At 40.2% G+C, this 17,456-nt stretch overlaps 2 protein-coding genes across 2 annotated transcripts; one reads left to right on the top strand and one right to left on the bottom strand.

Annotated features, from left to right (window-relative positions):
• The first annotated feature begins 3,145 nt into the window (after positions 1–3,145).
• On the top strand, positions 3,146–5,620 carry lto1 (LTO1 maturation factor of ABCE1). The gene is given in 5 exon segments (NM_001141837.2): positions 3,146–3,276; positions 3,382–3,487; positions 4,307–4,377; positions 4,495–4,612; positions 4,848–5,620. Coding segments are annotated over 5 exon segments (426 nt in total). The 5' UTR covers positions 3,146–3,223; the 3' UTR covers positions 4,926–5,620.
• Positions 5,621–8,939: 3,319 nt separating this feature from the next.
• Positions 8,940–16,334, bottom strand: LOC106562055 (G1/S-specific cyclin-D1). The gene is made up of 5 exons (XM_014126599.2): positions 15,823–16,334; positions 14,223–14,438; positions 13,687–13,846; positions 12,500–12,648; positions 8,940–12,358 (listed from the first exon to the last, which is right to left on the bottom strand). Exons 1-5 carry the CDS (start codon positions 16,018–16,020, stop codon positions 12,203–12,205), a joined length of 879 nt encoding a protein of 292 aa, XP_013982074.1. The 5' UTR covers positions 16,021–16,334; the 3' UTR covers positions 8,940–12,202.
• Positions 16,335–17,456: the final 1,122 nt, after the last annotated feature.

Raw genomic sequence — 17,456 nt, 5'->3', positions numbered from 1 at the left:
GCTCCACTACAGCCCCGTTGATGTGAATGGTGGTGTGTTCGGCCCTTCTTTTCCTGTAGTCCACGATCAGCTCCTTTGTCTTGCTCACGTTGAGGGAGCGGTTTTGGTCCTGGCACCACACTGCCAGGTCTCTGACTTCCTCCCTATAGGCTGTCTTATCATTGTCGGTGATCAGGCCTACCTGATCGTCAGCAAGAGTCGTGGGTGAACAGGGAGTACAGGAGGGGACTAAGCATGCACCCCTGAGGGGCCCCTGTGTTGAGGATCAGCGTGGCAGATGTTGTTGCCTACCCTTACCACCTGGCGGCGGCCCGTTAGGAAGTCCAGGATCCAGTTGCAGAGGGAGGTGTTTAGTTCCAGGGTCCTCAGATTAGTGATGAGCTTTGTGGGCACTATGGTGTTGAACGCTGAGCTGTAGTCAATGAAAAGCATTTTCACATAGGTGTTCCTTTTGTCCAGGTGGGAAAAGGCAGTGTGGAGTGTGATTGGGATTGTGTCCTCTGTGGAACTGTTCGAGCAGTATGCAAATTGGAGTGGGTCTAGGGTTTCCGGGATGATGGTGTTAATGTGAGCCATGAACGGCCTTTCAAAGCACTTCATGGCTACCAACGTGAGTGCTACGGGGCGGTAGTCATTTAGGCAGGTTACCTTCACGTTCTTGGGCACAGGGACCATGTATGTATTACAAACTCAGTCAGGGAGAGGTTGAAAATGTCAGTGAAGACACTTGCCAGTTGGTCTGTGCATGCTCTGAGTACATGTCCTGGTTATCAGTCTGGCCTTGCAGCCTTGTGAATGTTGACCTGTTTAAAGGTCTTGCTCACATCGGCAACGGACAGCGTGATCACACAGCCGTCTGGAACAGCTGGTGCTCTCATGCGTGCTTCAGTGATGCTTGCCTCGAACCGAGCATTAAAGGCATTTAGCCCATCTGGTAGGCTTGCGTCACTTGGCAGCTCGCGGCTGGGTTTCCCTTTGTAGTTCGTAATAGTTTGCAAGCCCTGCCACAGCCAAGAGACCAGAGGTGGCAGAATGGAGTGCTCGGGTTGGGGTGTAGGGTTTGTGCATAGCCTGAAGGGAGGGAGGGGCAGTAGCCTACTAAAGATAACACAATAAATATACCTCCATAGTAAAAGTAAAAGGCCAGTATGATAACTGATAGTTCAACCCATGCATGGACAGAAATTAAGCGAATCCTAATCCTGTTATTTTTTCATCAGTGTTTTGTCATTCATATATACAAATAAATATTTGTTTGTTTTCTGTATTTTCCGGTAGCTTTCATCTCCTGGTAGGCCTTTTTAGGGTAAAGAAAATCCTGACCTTCCTTGCACTCAGTTGTGGAAAAAGTACTAAATTGTCATTCTTGAGTAAAAGTAAACATACCTTAATAGAAAATGAAAATGACTCAAGTAAAAGGCTAAAGTCACCCAGTAAAATACTACTTGAGTAAATGTCTAAAAGTATTTGGTTTTAAATATACTTAAGCATCAAAAGTAAATGAAATTGCTGAAATGTACTTAAGTATCAAAAGTAAAAGTATAAATCATTTCAAAATCCTTATATTAAGCAAGCCAGACGGCACAATTGTTTTTATTCCAGCACACAATAATTTACAAATGAAGAATTTGTGTTTAATGAGTCTGTCAGATCAGAGGCAGTAGGGATGACCAGGGATGTTCTCTTGTTAAGTGTGTGAATTGGACCATTTTCCTGTCCTGCTAAGCATTCAAAATGTAACGAGTACTTTTGGGTGCCAGGATAAATGAATGGAGTAAAAAGTACATTATTTTCTTTAGGAATGTAGTGAATTAAAAGTTGACAAAAATATCAAAAATAATGTAAAGTACAGATACCCCAAAACACTACTTAAGTAATCCTTTAAAGTATTTTAACTTAGTACTTTACACCACTGCTTGCACTTGGTGCTGCTAGAGCACTACAATCATTGAGATGCATTCATCGGCTGTTATTACGTGGCACTGTCCATGGTGTAAATCATCATGTTCATTGCGAGAAGTGACAACGTAGCGCAAAATGTAATGTTTATTTTCAGCACTAGCATCTCTTTACTGCTTATAACTGGAACCTCGGCTCCAACAAACTCCAGCTTGATTGGATTAGATTGGGTTGACGGAAGATGGCGGAAACTGAGGTTTTGTTTGAAACTGCTAGTGAGTTGAGTGAAGATTGAGTGGGTTACAGTGGCGTAGCAGGGCGCCTTTCAGGGGGGTTATTTCTGGGGTGGTGCAAGAAGGTGCAAAATAAAGGCAGAGGATATAACTGAATGCATCGATGGAGTGGTTTGTGCAAGTCGATTGACTTGTATGGTGGATGGAGAAAATAAGTTCACTTCATCCATGCTACTGAGTCTCTCCCTTCTCATACAAAATTCGGTTTCATGAGATACCCTGTAAAAGCTTTTGTGCACAAGCCCCTTCAGTGTCATACATGTAAAATATTTGGTAATGTGTCAAGTGCATGCAGAAGGGAATAATATTGTATGCCAGATGAAGGGAAATGCTGCACCTGTGGCTGTGAACATGCACCTGAATTCTTGGAGTGCTCTGGTGAAGGAGTGTCAAGCGAGTCACCTATCTGGAGGCTGTGAGAAAATGGGAAGGAACTAGTGGCGGGGCAATGGTAGGAGAGCCACCAATACCTGTGAATGTTTCTCATCAACCGAGAGATAGTGAAATGCTACATGTTAAAAAGGTGGACTTTGTATTATTTATTGCAATGGTCATAAACTGTACAACACAAGCGGAGAAGAAGTCTAAGAAAATTGGAATCATTGTGAATGCCGCTGAATGTTCCTGTCGGTGAACGTAGCCCTATCACAGGCCCCTGAGCCGGTGTAGGGATGCATTTTGGAGTGGACTGTGATTGAAGAAGTATGATTTGATTTATTTATTTATTTTTAGATATTTTGTATGATATCGTTTTAAGCCTTTTCAGGAATATATTTTTTCGTTTTTTATTTAATACCCCGTCCAGCTGGTGGCGGTAATGCACCATTAACATTGAATGCCAACCGCCGTTATACCTCATCGAAGAACAAACTCCAACACAGTAGATGGCAGTGATGCGCGAACTAACTGTTGGGCTTTCCAAAGCAATGCTGTAGCCACAAACTAATGTTTGCGGAAGCGAGGGCTGTTGGCTAGGCTAGATACCCAAGTAATATTTTTAATAGGCGATACTCTTTTAATACTCTTCGAAAATGGCCCACAAAAGTGAAGATTTATTTGACTGTATTCTCATGGCGGACGACAGGTAGGCTAAATACTGCCTTGCTCTAGCATGACGCTTTTCTGTGTATAGTTAGCTAGAGTTGTAGCAATGTTCCGTGATGACCGTATGAGTTTTATATGATTTCAGGTTCCATGTAGAGGGATACCGGGAGGGGTTCGATGAAGGCACCCGACAAGGAATGGTTGATGGTCGGAAACATGGGGCATCACATGGTGCCAAGCTTTCAATGGAGGCAAGTTGAGCATCACTTATCCAGGGTCATGTCTAAATTGACGTCAAAAGTAGATATTTTTTTTGCATTTGAGCGAAACCTAATGATTTTCCTAACCTTAACCGAATTATCCTAACATGCTACGTTAATTATCCTAACCTACTGCGTAAGTTCTAACATGCTACAAAAAGTCAATTCTGACAAACTGGAAACCATCTAGTCAAAACTAGTTATTAAGGGGATAGTTTACCCAAATTACATATTAGTTTCCTTACCCTGTAGTAAGCAGTCTATGGATAAGGTATGACAGCAATCAATGCTTTGGTTTAGTTTCGCTGTCACTTTCCACGTGCTAACGTGAGTTATTTTTCGCACATCATGTTCAAATCATCCAAAAGTATCTAAAATGTATTATGAAGTTCAACAAAATCACTTAAGATGATTTGAACTTGATGCGCAAAAATGTGGAAGACATGGAGAAGGTTTGGGCCAAGTTTAGACAGGTAGGACTATCTCACTCAAACCACAAGTCAATTGTGTGAATAAGCTCTTAGAAACAAACAAATGTGCCTTAGACCACTCCACCACTCGGGAGGCTGACTAGGCACTTTTTAATAGCTAGTCAAAACCCCAGGGCAGGCATGGCAAGCCAGTGTTGTTACAGCAGCTGCTTTGTTACTCAGCTAAAGTCATACATATGATTTTGTTACACGCACATTACATGTATAGGCTTACTGGTTTGTGAAAACAGCTTCGTTAAATAAGTGGGATTTGTGTTTTACAACTAATTTCTCCCCAACTACAGATAACTTTCTAAACTACACTCACCTCTTTTTATAGGTTTCCTTCTATTATGGATTTGGAATCACTTGGAAATGCCTTCTCCAAAACAACACAGACATGAAAGCCAGGTTTGACCTCTCATCTGCAGTAATAAAATGCCTATAGCTCATCTAATCATTGGTCACTTGTTCCTGTTGACTTACATGCAAATAATATGATCTTCAGTTTTCTATTTTATGTTTCAGAAAAAGGCTGAAAGTTTTGGAATCTCTTCTTGGGTTGATTCAGAAGTTCCCCCATGAAGAGCCTCAATATGAACATCTCCAGGAAGACATGGAGAAGGTTCGGGCCAAGTTTAGACAGGTAGGACTATGTCACTCAAACCACAAGTCAATTGTGTGAATAAGCTCTCAGAAACAAACAAATGGTTGACTCAAACGTTTTTCATTGTAAAGGTTCATGGCCTTTAGATTATCCATGACCTAAACTGACCACTGGTTAGCAGTGTTTTTCATGCTCTTATTTTGATGTCTAAACTAATGTCTACTGAAAAACTAGGTACTGGTCTTTAGCTCCTCTTAATCTCTTTCACCTTTAGGTCTGCTCTCTGTTAAATGTGCCAACGGACTTCAGTGATTATGTGAAGTCTGGAGGGTCTGGAGGAATATCCTTCTGAAGGGAACTGGCAACTGTAAAGCCCACGGCTTGAGCATCTGAAGGGGGTTCCTTGAATGCAACCTTTCCTGTGAAGCATTGTGGCTTTGAAGACAAGATAGGAGAAGAGTTGAGGAGGAGGAGGAACCTGCAGGTGGGCCTGCCCTTATGTAAACAGGAGGTCCTGAGTTGATCTGTAGTGTAGTTAACTGACTTTTAATGGTGGAGCATAAAGTATGCTATCAGTTGGTACTATGAAGAATTGGTGTTTTCGAATGACAAAGGTTAGAATGTTAATTGGTGGGGCATCAGTCAAGTTTTGAAATATGGAGTGCCACTGAGAACACAAAGTTAACTGGAAGTGCTACATAGGCCTAACTGGGGTTCTATAGTCCTTGATGTTTAGTGCTTTGTCTGGGTGGCAAGAGAGAGCTGAGTTGCAGCAATTATTTTGTAATTCTAATGATCCTAGATAAAGGGAGTGAATATTTAAAATAAAAATCTACACTTTGAAAAACAAGGTTCCAAATGGAACCAATAAGGATTATATCTCTTGCTTTATATATATATATATCTATCTCACCCCAAAAAGTTCTATACAGAATCCTTATGAACACTTTTTCTAATAGTGTAGGTCAATTTTGGGTGACCTGGTTGAGAATGAGTGATTGCCTAAACTACTGGTTGATGTGAAATAATAATAAAAAGCTATTTATTTCAAATACTTGTGAAGTATGTATGTATGTTAGAATATCCCAATACATTTGTTTCCTTTTCTATTCGCACTTGCTAAAATATAAATGGTCACAAGGAGATACATCATTTCAGTGGTTGAAATTATCAAGTAGTAGGAAGTCATATGGATAGCCATAAACTTCAACATCCCCACTGTGTGGTCAATGAAAAATATCACACCCATGTTTTAGTGAGCTCCTCAGGCTGAGAAAATGTATAAGAGTATGGAGATGGATCTCCTCCATCAGCTATGGTGTATTCGTTTACACGCATTAATTAAACTCACAATTGTATGAAATAAGTGATCAAAACCACAATTCTTTACTATGCAATACAAACTGAGGTATGTGTTTCTAAGCCACTTTTTTTGTAAAATGACTTTACAGTATGACAGGAGGGTTGATTCACCTGCCAGAGGCACAAAGCAATCACTGTCTGTTGGTTTTGTTTAACCAACTCCATCCCCATGAAATTCCACCACTGGGCCTTTCAGCCTCATTTCACTGGTGGTTAGCAGTCAGTTAATGTTCGGCCCCTTCTCCTGGGTCATGTGTGGCATTGGCCTCTGGCTGTAACAATGGTATCAAGAGGCACCAGCGATGGCAGGGGCTGCGGAGCGCTTGTTTTTGTTCGTGGTACCCCCTTTCTATTCGCTGTAAGGATAAAAATTCAGATAGACAAAACCAGGTGGGGGCCAGTGGCAGCTGGTTGATGCACTGTGCAGCAGCAGGTGAACACTGCCCCGAGGCACCTTCTGAGGGGGACAGATAAATCCCAAATGAGCTGGAGGGAAGAAGGAATTGCCAGTGCGCTGCTCATCTTTGTGCGGTCTGACCTGATTCGTAGTTACTTGTGTGTGTTTGAGTCCAATGCAAAAAAAGAACAGAGGGAGAGAGGGGGTATGCCAGTGAATGAAAGCTGTAGCAGCACTGTTTCTTTGATTCCCTGTGTTGGGCAAGCAGAGTGGATGGGGCCAAGGAAAGGGAGGAGGCAGAGAGGGATATGGGGGCACTGGAGGGTTTAGAGAATGTTCTGGAATTTCTGGAGCAGGTGGCGAGTGGTGACATGAAAAGAAGACGTGACAAATGCAACCGCCAGGCATTTCGAGGGGAAAAAGCCCCAAACTAAATGGTGGCATAGAGTTTTACCCTGCCTGGGTGCCTCATATGCCCCCCCCCATTCCAGTCCTGGAGGCAGATGGCTATAGGCTATCTGAGCTCAGTTTTAACAGCTGTCTAGCCCATTATGCAGTATGTCTGAAGAATGCCAGTATATATTTTCATGCTTTTGTTTTTTGAACATTCAGTTACGATTAATCTTGGCACCAAGAATCAGCTACTCAATTTAATATTTTAATGTTGATATGTATCACGGTGAAAGTCAGGAGATTTCATACCTTTTTAAAAGACCTTGATGCATGATGTCACAAGCTGCTCATGGCATGAGTGAGAAATGCCTAATTCTCAGTTATGAAGGTCTGCACTGCATCACAGCTACAGACATGGGTAAAAATGTTGAAAGGATACCACACTGAGGTAGCATGTCCTGATGAGTCAATCCCTGTACCCTTTGATGGCACTTGGGGAGCAATGTGGATCCTTCCTCTGAAACCGCAAGTGCTAAGATGTCAGAGGCTGAGGACACCGTATTAATGCGAACCTTTATGTGAAATACTCCAGAGTTCCTTCACAAATTCCCAGGGCCTTAGACCAGTGTGTACCATCTTTTCTTTACTCTGGCCCATCTGAAAGCCTTTGACATTTTATTGTGACCTACAGTACCCAACAATCAGTTGCTTTTACACTTAAGTAAAAATACTTTAAAGAACTACTTAAGTAGTTTTCCCTGACACCTAAAAGTACTCATTACATTTTGACAGGAAAATGGTCCAATTCACACACCTATCAAGATAACATCCCTAGACTTCCCTACTGCCTGTGATCTGGCAGACTCACTAAACACAAATGCTTATCTTGCAAATTATGTCTGAGTGTTGGAGTGTGCCCCTGGCTATCTGTAAATTACTTATTTATACAAGGTGGGTCACCAATGAGACCAGGGTCTCATTTGCAAGGGAGCCCTGTGAACATGTTGTGAAAAGTGTTATTAAAATGTAATATTTGAAATTGCATATAACTGCCTTAATGTTGCTGGACCCCAGGAAAAGTAGCAGCCAATGGGGATCCTTAATAAATACAAAACATGAACATACAATAAATAATATCAATACAATAAATATTACAAGATTAATCAAAACAATCACAACTCTCACATATCACCTCCCTAAAACGCAATCTAAACTGTCCAATGGAGACAAGCAAGTCTAATTTTAAGGTGGCCTGAAGGGTACCCGCGGGACCTCCAGAACAAGCCAGTCCAGGGAGCGGGTCTGAAAATTGCTGGATCTCCAGTTAATACGTGAGCTGAGGTTGTTGCAGAGTCTCTGAAGAACAACTTTATATACAAAAAGTAGCCAGTGCTGGGCCCTTCTTGTAGTCAGGGACTCCCAGCCTATACAAAATGCAGTGATGCGTACGAAAATTTCCCCAGTGATAAAATGCAGTGCTGATAATTGGCCAAAGAGCTGATCTGATTGGTCAGATATGGATGTAAAAAGTTTACAATAAGATCAACAGGTTAAAGCTAGGGCTAGTGTTAAGGCTAGGGTTAATAAATCATTAGTAAAACAGTTATAACCCAGGGTTAGATTAGGCATTTTATGATAGTTGTTTTGGTGCTTGTTAAATACTGAGCAATATGGCTGCAGTTTAATTAATCCTTTAGTTTACAAATGCTATAAGATGCATGATGTTCAGAGAGAGCGAGAGATGTCTGTGTGCCAGCAGGAATTTGGTGCCGCATTGTCTTATGTGCTGAAACCCTTTATCCACTGTTTGTCCAGCTCACGATTGCAGGGCTGTGGGAAAGGATTAGGATTTCACACCTTTTTCTTTACAGAAAACCCTGATCAAAGGAATTCCATGCATAATAAATCAATGAGTACTGTCACGCACTCATGCTTTAACCAATAGCATGGGTAATCATTAGTCCCACAAAGCATTTCTACTTTAGATTTTGGAAAAATATCATTATGTATATCAATGTTGCTTTTTTTGTAAAACTATTCAGTCACTGTCAGTAATCTATAACTTCCTATTCAAAATGGGTGATTACTGATCATAACTGAGGTGTGATTATGGAATACAATAACTTTGTTTTAGAAAGAAATATGTATCATGTGACATTGTAAAAGACATGAACATTCTTTTTTGTTTTCCCATCAAGAAAAGACAAAACAGGATGTATTTAATCCACTTTTAATTCTGGTTTACTTTGATGTTCAAATCATGTTTATAGAATGGATCTGCAAGTAAACGGTTGTGCATTTCAGACCAGCAACTGTTACACAAAACAGACATTTCAGAATCTTTGCTTTATTTTCATGGACCCCAGATGACCTTTGACTCATTGCAATGAACACAGATCCTGAAACAGTTCAGTAAGAGGGGCGACCTACCCGACCATCATTAACAATAGAAGCAATGGTAAAAAGCTGACCATTTAGCTTTTTTTTTGGGGGGGGGGGGGTCACTGTAGCACATTCTGTTAATGTTTGGACAAAGATTGTTTTTACTAACAACAATTTTTTAATATGACAAAAATATGCTTTAGTTGATCACAGGGGCACCAACATTTATTTTTACTCTCCATTTTTTGAGGTAACAAGTATTCCTTACACTAGATAGAAAAACAATAATTCCATCCTGGGTCCTGTGTTAGCGAGTAGAAATTTGAGCAGCTTGCAGCAACATCATTTGTCAAATACTAGGCAACAACTAGGCCTACCTCACATCTACAACCAGAACATATAGCAGCATCATGTCTATGGCTAAGTGAACCACTGTTGGCTCTCACACTCATTAACTCTGATTGAAGGATGTCTGGGTCAAATGGAAGTGTGCCAACAATATCAGTAGCCCATTATTTTGGCTTCAATGTACCAGTAGCGGTTCAGTTAAGAAAAAAACTGCAGTGTTACAAGATTTAAATCTATTTACCATTTATTGTGCAGTTGACACATAAATATGCTATGCTTCTTGGAGGACAACATATCTGGAATAGCATGAACTGAACTGTGTGGAATAACGGCATGATGATTTGAAAGTAATTCTATGGCTTGGTATTTAACAAACTCAAATAAACTCATTACGGGCTTTAACTCAAGCAAATGTTATATAAATATAAAATAGGAGGGCCTTCAGGAGCCTAAAGGGGATAAAGACTCTTTCAATGAGACAGCTTAACACTCAAGAGTTATACAATCCGGGTTACTTGCTCACATCAGGACCCATTTGGATAATGATCAATGCATTACCATTAGCAGTTTAAAACAGGACTATCAGCCACTGAACAAACTAGTAAAAAAAAAAAAAAAAAAAATAGATTAAAGAAATCTTGACTGTAGTATGAGGTATTGTTGATAAAAACCATGTCTATTGTCTCCTTTTCCCTGTTTTTGGAATAGCACTGAAATCATATTAAGTAAAAACTGATGACATAACTACAAAAACAAAGATGTCAACAATTTTCTCATAGAAAATTAAAGACCTATTACATGGCAGTATATTGACATTTACATGTAAAAATTTTTTTAAATAGCAGCAAACAATAGGAGAAAAAGCATTGGTTTTTGTCATTTTTCATTTTGTTTTACACTTTGCTGGGAATTCCTCCATAGCAGCTCAAAAGGAGGAGTGTGCTCTTCCGTTATCCTGTTGTCTCATCTTTTTCTCAATGTACAGTCAAACACCTTAACTCAGCAATTCAACAAAAACTTGCTGCCTCCCTTTTTCCCCACTCCCACTTTTCAACGTTAGCCTAAGATAAGAGGGAAGGCTATGTTTTTGTGGCTTGCCTAAGTCTTCAGGTTTGTGCAAAATCATCTCTAAACCAAAACTATTTTTTTGTATTTTTTCCCCCCGCAACTACACATATTCTAAACAGCATTTTAACTATGGTGTTTTCTTTCAGTTTTGCATTGAGAAAACAGTCATACATGACTTGGAGGGCAGGCATGTGTTAAGCACCATGGTAAATAGTTGTGTACAAAATGTTACATAGAGACAGACTTTGGCATCCTGTTTCTACTCTGTACTGGCTCCAATAGGAAAATATGCAATAAACAACCTAAATCTTTGTTTTAGCTTTCAAGTTTGATATTTTAGTGTTTTCAATGCCGTTCAAGCGATGGGATACAGGATGCTGAAACATGCCAGACACAATGCTCGTCTCACTATAGACCCCTCCTGTAAGAACTGTGGCATAACAATCTCCAAAAGAATACCCTTCTACATCAAGGGCACACAGGATCGCTGCTGGGCTGCGTTGACTTGTACCCAAAATTGTAATACACATAACACCATAGTTAAAAGAGACCTGCTCCACTCCATTCCATTTTTTTCAATGTGATTTTTTTTATGAGTCAGAAAAAAACTGACTAAAAGTGCTTTTAAAAATGGAATGGTATTAGAAAGTAAGATATAACCACAAAAAATTCCAAACTGTGGATTGCATGGTAAAGGTTTGCAATTAATGCTAGATTTTAGTTTATCGTGTCATAGCTAGCTGTTGAAATATGTACATATGTGGCAATGAGGACAAAATATGTCACAAATCAACAGCCAAACAATGCTGGTTCATTCAATTTACTCCTAATTGAATATAAAGTAAATGTCCTTATATTGAATGAACTTACTTGCCAAACCTCAGCACCAGCAATCCACAATCATCTAAACAATAAAAACAGAGCAATATATACTAAAAGTATACTGTTGAGTTATACAACCCAGTTAAAAAGAGAAGAGGCCAAAACTAGGGGCTCAGAATTTCTTTAGAAGTCTAGACAATATAATAAAGTGACTAAACGCATAAGCAAGCAGGGATACACAGATGCCTAGATGCAAATATTTTTTGTTGTTTTAAACAGGGGAGTTTTGAAATCAAGCAAAATGCCTATCTATTAGAGAACAAAAATGCCCCTTCTCTTTTATAAATGAATTTATACTTCAAATAAAAAACCTAGACAGACGAAAAATACCTACTTGTTGTTATTTTGAATGTTTTAAGTAAGCATGTAAAGTCAGTCTATGGTATTTAAAAATCCTAGTTCAACATTGGGTGGTAACAATGTATATTTCTGTGGCTTAATCTTGCACAAACTATAATGTTTTCGTTTCATCCATATAGTTGTGCATCTTCCATAAGAATTCGTTTTTGCTATCATCCTTGTCTAGGTCTTGAGCAGGATGGGAGAGTGAGAGGGAAAACTGGTGGTCTCAGAAAAGTGAGGTGTTCAGTCCTTGACAGCCCTGGCTGAGGGCGGCCACACGTCACTGGGAGGCCATACAGGCCGGGGCACCGTAACAGGTGTGGCACAAAAGCATTTGCCAGAGGGTGTTCAGAGGGTGACGACTCGAGGGTGCGCTGGTGTCCTCTTTTCCCAGATGGCCTCTTGGTAAGGCCAGAGCCTCAAAAATATTTCCCCAAAAATGCAGAGGATGCCACTCAAATGTTAATGTCCCTCACATCTGTAGGGGTGCAGGACAGGTCCACATCCTCATCTACCCTTTTTGTTTCTGTGGAGACATTATGTTGCTGTGCCTGTCTCAGACTAGACTCAAGCAGAGACTCAATCTGTTCCTGACATGACCTCAGGCAGTCCTGTGAGGAGAGAGAGATACTGTCAGCATAATGAAGCAAAATATCTGAAAGACAATCGTAGCGAAAGGGTTTGTGACAAATAGTCAATGCAAGCATGTGTATGGTGCAATGTAAAGGCCCGGGGAGCTGTGTTTGACGTACCGGGTCACTCCTGATGACTTGGGACAGAAAGTTGGTTAGGTTCTGAGATGACAGTGCACCATCTTTGCTCTTTAAGTACAGCCCCTGGACCGCTGCTGCCACACTGCCCGCTGCGATCATGGAGGGAGGGTTGGCAATGAATTTGACATCTACAGGGAAGACAAAAGAAAGAGACGGTAGGTACTTATGTCGTAAAGCAAAACATCTGAAACAGATCATTGACTAAATAGTACACATGAGCTTTCAATAGGATTAATGTGGAGGTTATGTGAGGGAGGCCATTCTAGGCTGTGGCATAATGATGTAGGGGACAATGGATATCCTGTTGCTCCTTTCCACTCACAATATCCTGAATGTGCCTTATTTCACGACCAGCCACTGACAGGACACCGGTGCGCATGCACACGCTTCCAAAAACAATAAATCTAGCTCATGGACAAAATAGATCAGGTACAAAAGTACTTCCAGCACACGCATTCAATGGGTACATCACTTCAAAACTTTTTCCAAGAAGAAAGGAAATACCACTCTTTCCCACCCGTTTCCCCCATATAAATTATAGTTTTAAACCCCACTGAGCTGATCTCCTCTAAAGAGGTTAGCACCCCACTTCCTACTCCAAGTGCATGAAAGGTGACCATGAATCTAGAGTGGACAGTGTCCATCCCCCAACTGACTGCCTGCCTACCCCCCCCCCTACCCCCCCATGCATGCAGTAGATATATTTTCACAAATGAATGCATTGACAGCACAACCTGTTTCATTTCCACAATAGCCCTAAAACATACCCCAGTGACAACGGATTCAAAAGCTATTGAGCAAACCCTGCCTTTCGGGAGAAACAACAAAGCAATGTGAGAAGCAAACCCATAATCACATGAAACTGATCTGGAGAAAAAGAGATCACTGACTCCATTCCAGTACCTCCTCTACTTGTCCACACTATACAGTGACTGAGACACCCTCCATAAAACATGTTAGGCCTTGTACACTCATTCCTGCACCAGAGCCCATACCCCCAACCATTTACATTGACCATTGGCCACCTGGGCCCTTCAAGAAGGAAGAGTTATCCTGACAAGTGGGGGGAAAAATGCAGACAAAATATAACATATATTAGCCATTGGTCCCTGAAAAAGTGGTTATGGCGCAGTGACAGGAAACCGGTGGTTCATGCGTGGGCCTACCTGTTGCACAGAGAGCCACGAATGTCTGGGCATGCTTGCGCAGAATCTGCTTCGTGTTCTGATGGACTGGTAGCTTGGAGAGGAAATGGTCTATGAAATCGTGTGGTGTTACCGATGCTAGATCCCATTTCAACTTGTTTAGAGTCAGTAGTTCCATTTGCTACAAAAAAAGACAGACGTGCGCAATGAGACAATCGAACTTCACAAGTAGCTTCACATAATTTATTCTACGTTTTACGTTATCCACTAGAGGGAGATGTCGCCCTCGTCATGTCATTGCGCTACACCGCTGTAGACTACCTTTTGAAATGTATAAGAAACCAAATGTTCTTTGGTGCAAACTTTCTTTGAAATTAACACACAAAAAATGCAATAATGATTTAGATCCAGTCAAAGAGAAACTAAGACAAGTAGTAGGCTAACTATAGGCCTATATTATGAAAATGCACATTACAATTGTCTGGTCGATATTAAATGGATTATAACTACAGCCATATACAGAGTGTCTATTTAGAAGATTGACATTGCTCATTTACCAATAGATCGCTGGGCCGGATGGAGTTGTCGGTGTAAATGCACAACTTATCTGCAGTTAAAGGGACCGTTTCCTTCATCTTTGAGGCCAAAAACATACAAGTAGCTCCCAGGAGTTGTAATCTGGTTTTATTTGTGAGCTCCACAGACAAAAATCTATCCAAGTAGTTCATAGCCAGGGGAAAAACCTCCTCCTCGCATTTCTGTTCCTCGCAGACCTAGAAGTGAAAACAGCAATTTAGTCTATAGCCTCAAATTACAGTAGCCTATAATATAGGCCTATAAGTGCATTCAGGTCGATTGTATATACCAATAAAAAGGCCTGCCCATAAGTGAAAACGAAATACTGTAATGACAACAACACATTTTTTTAATTATCCTTCTATTCCTTAAGGCTGTCCTTAAAACAATAGCTATGGCCTAATTATAGGCTTCAGGTGGCGCAAAGTGGGCTATAGTCTGCCAATGCAATTAACATAAAATCATGTATTTCGAAAAGCTGAAAGTTGCTTAGGTCTAATTAAAACGGAAATTGAAATAGTTGAGAATTTAGGCTGTTTTCAGTCGCTTCTTGGAAAGACACAAAGGTGGCGTCAATGCAACTTTCCCCTTAAATTTCTAGTTCGTCATCTTTTCAAAAAAGAATAAAAAATATGTAAAAATTGTCCCGGTTTGTCAAATTAGCATGTAAATGATCCTTATGGTATACCTTATCGGATAGTTTCATGAAATGTCGAATTTTCATAGTAAACACATGAAAACAATTGAATTTACAAGTCAACGCTCTTTCTCGTGGAGCGTGCGACATTTAGATCTTGTGCTGACTCACAATTTCTGAAATTAATAATAAATGTATGTCGACATAAGACTCAATCTCTAACTACATGTAAATGTTGATTAATCGATATAGTATCATATCCGACCATTTAAAAAGCATTTTTATTTACATTTTTTGTGAAAACGATCATGTTTCCAGAGCGACCTTCATAAAACTGCAGCAACAGCAGCCTGATTAGTAAGCCGAAACAAAACTTTACGGTTTTATATAATCATTTTTCGCCATCCATGCGACAGGATTACACATGCATACCCAAGATATACTTTTCGCCTTGCTGATTGAGTTACTGTCATAGCTGACATTATTAAATATTTTTAATTATATTAAAAACCTACGCATACGACAACAAAGATGGCGCATAATACTGGCAAGAGTAAGACTGCATACGTGTACATTGCTATTAATTTTGGGGGGGAAATTACATCTAAATACAAAATTACATTAAATAAGTCGCCGACAAAGAAAATAATCGAGCAGCTACATTGCTAGTGTTGTAATTACTGAACACACACGATACGTGGGAAATAGCCCGATAGGCTACAACCGTGTTCCAAATCTATTTTAGCCTACTTGGACAACCGTACACAAATGAAACATTAGCCTACTACATGTCAATATGTTTACATAATATGAACGATCATGCTTGTGAAGTATAAAATGTACGAAGCATTAAACGACCAATTCAATACATTGCGTCCAAAGGGCATGGTTAGTGTTTGGACAAACTTTTCAGCAATACATTTAGACATCATAAATATACATACCTCTAACATCCATGTAGCCACAATTTTCCTCATTTTAGGTATTATTTCTTTCTGGACACACTTGAAGTAATTTGGAGACGGAAGGTAATTTTCCTCTGCTTTGAGCATTGTCTGTAGAACTCGGTCATTTAGTAAGTTTGCATCTTGGTAAGCTCTTCTGATGGTTTCCACTTCACAGCACAACAGCTGGTGTTCCATATCTTTTGCGGTAGTAGCTTGCGTTTTCTGGCCTGAATAAATAATCAAAAGAGGTGCTTCTTGTTAGGAGTGAATGAGGCTCCGTGGATGCTGCTTGCTGTTCCTAAAATGTAGCCCTCTGAGAGCTTCACGCTTCGAGACAAAACTCTCCTTCAGAGGGTTATGCGATGACGTTAACTGTTGTTAAGGAGGAGATCAAAGCAACAGCGAGTCTGAGAGAGCGGAGCTAAGGAGTCTATAGCGAGAGGAGGATGACTCTAAAGAACTACCCCTCTAAAGTCCCAAGTCCTTCCAATCGCTGCTGATCCACTCCTATAGGTATGGAAATGGGAGGTCCCAGTATTCTGGGTGGCGTAGCCTATACAGCCGAGGGGAGTCAGGAGGGGGTGAAGAGAACGGACGCTGAGTGGTGGGGGTTTGAGGGAGGAGGGATGTAAGGCTAGTGTCGGTATAGGGAAGTTGGTTATGCAGAGATGAATGTGAAATGGTCCGATTTTGATAGGGGGCGGTATAGACACATTCTTGAAACGTTCCTGTTTAAAAAAAGCCATCAGAGAATAGCCCCGGCTTCTCTGCTCGTCACCCAGTCGAACATGAGGTGAGCACATGGGCAAGCTTCTACCACACAAAGACGATTAACAGTGGGACATGTCTTTTTTTAAGTCGCTTTAACATACTCATTATACAGCAATTCATGTAGTTGTTCAGATTGCAGGCATATTCAATATACCTATGCATCACAAAACCTGTAAAAAGCAACCATCAGCCATTGAGCAAGGCAGGCTATTTAATATCTCAAGAGTAAAACACGATGTGCAAAGTCGTTTACGTTAAAGCTTAACCTAATAATAATAGCGTTATAAACCTCTCTAATTTAGACAAAATAGCTTGTTAACAATATTGATTTCAGGTTTCAGTTTAATTTTATGTCATTAAACATGGTACAATACAGTTCAAGGGGCTTTATAGGCATGGGAAACATGTTTACATTGCCAAAGCAAGTGAAATCGATAAACAAAAGTGAAATAAACAATAAAACATTTACAGTAAATATTACACTCACACAAGTTCTCTCTCTCTGACTAGGGAGGAGACCGAAATGAGTCTAAACCAATAGGAGGAATTGCTGTTACCAGGCAGAAGACGATCAAGCACTTATGGGAGTGTTGAAATGTTCTATTCAAATTAAAGTTATCGATAATCATGTGATTGGTTAAAATATCATTGGCTGTAGGCCAAATAAAAAAATGTTGAAGTTCTGTTATATAACATTAGAACAATAACAAAACAAGTTTGAACAGAATGGTATGTTCTTTTACCTTTGCAAGTCATGTTTGTGGAATATCAATATTATTGTTGTGTGAAAGAGGATCTAAATAAGGGATCAATTCTGTGAATAGTCGAAATCAGATTTATCACACTTTTTCTAAGAGTCG

Source organism: Salmo salar, chromosome ssa11 (assembly GCF_905237065.1).
Source record: "Salmo salar chromosome ssa11, Ssal_v3.1, whole genome shotgun sequence".
Lineage (NCBI taxonomy): Eukaryota > Metazoa > Chordata > Actinopteri > Salmoniformes > Salmonidae > Salmo > Salmo salar.
The sequence above is the reverse complement of the archived record's forward strand: the minus strand, read 5'-3'. Positions and strand labels throughout refer to the sequence as shown.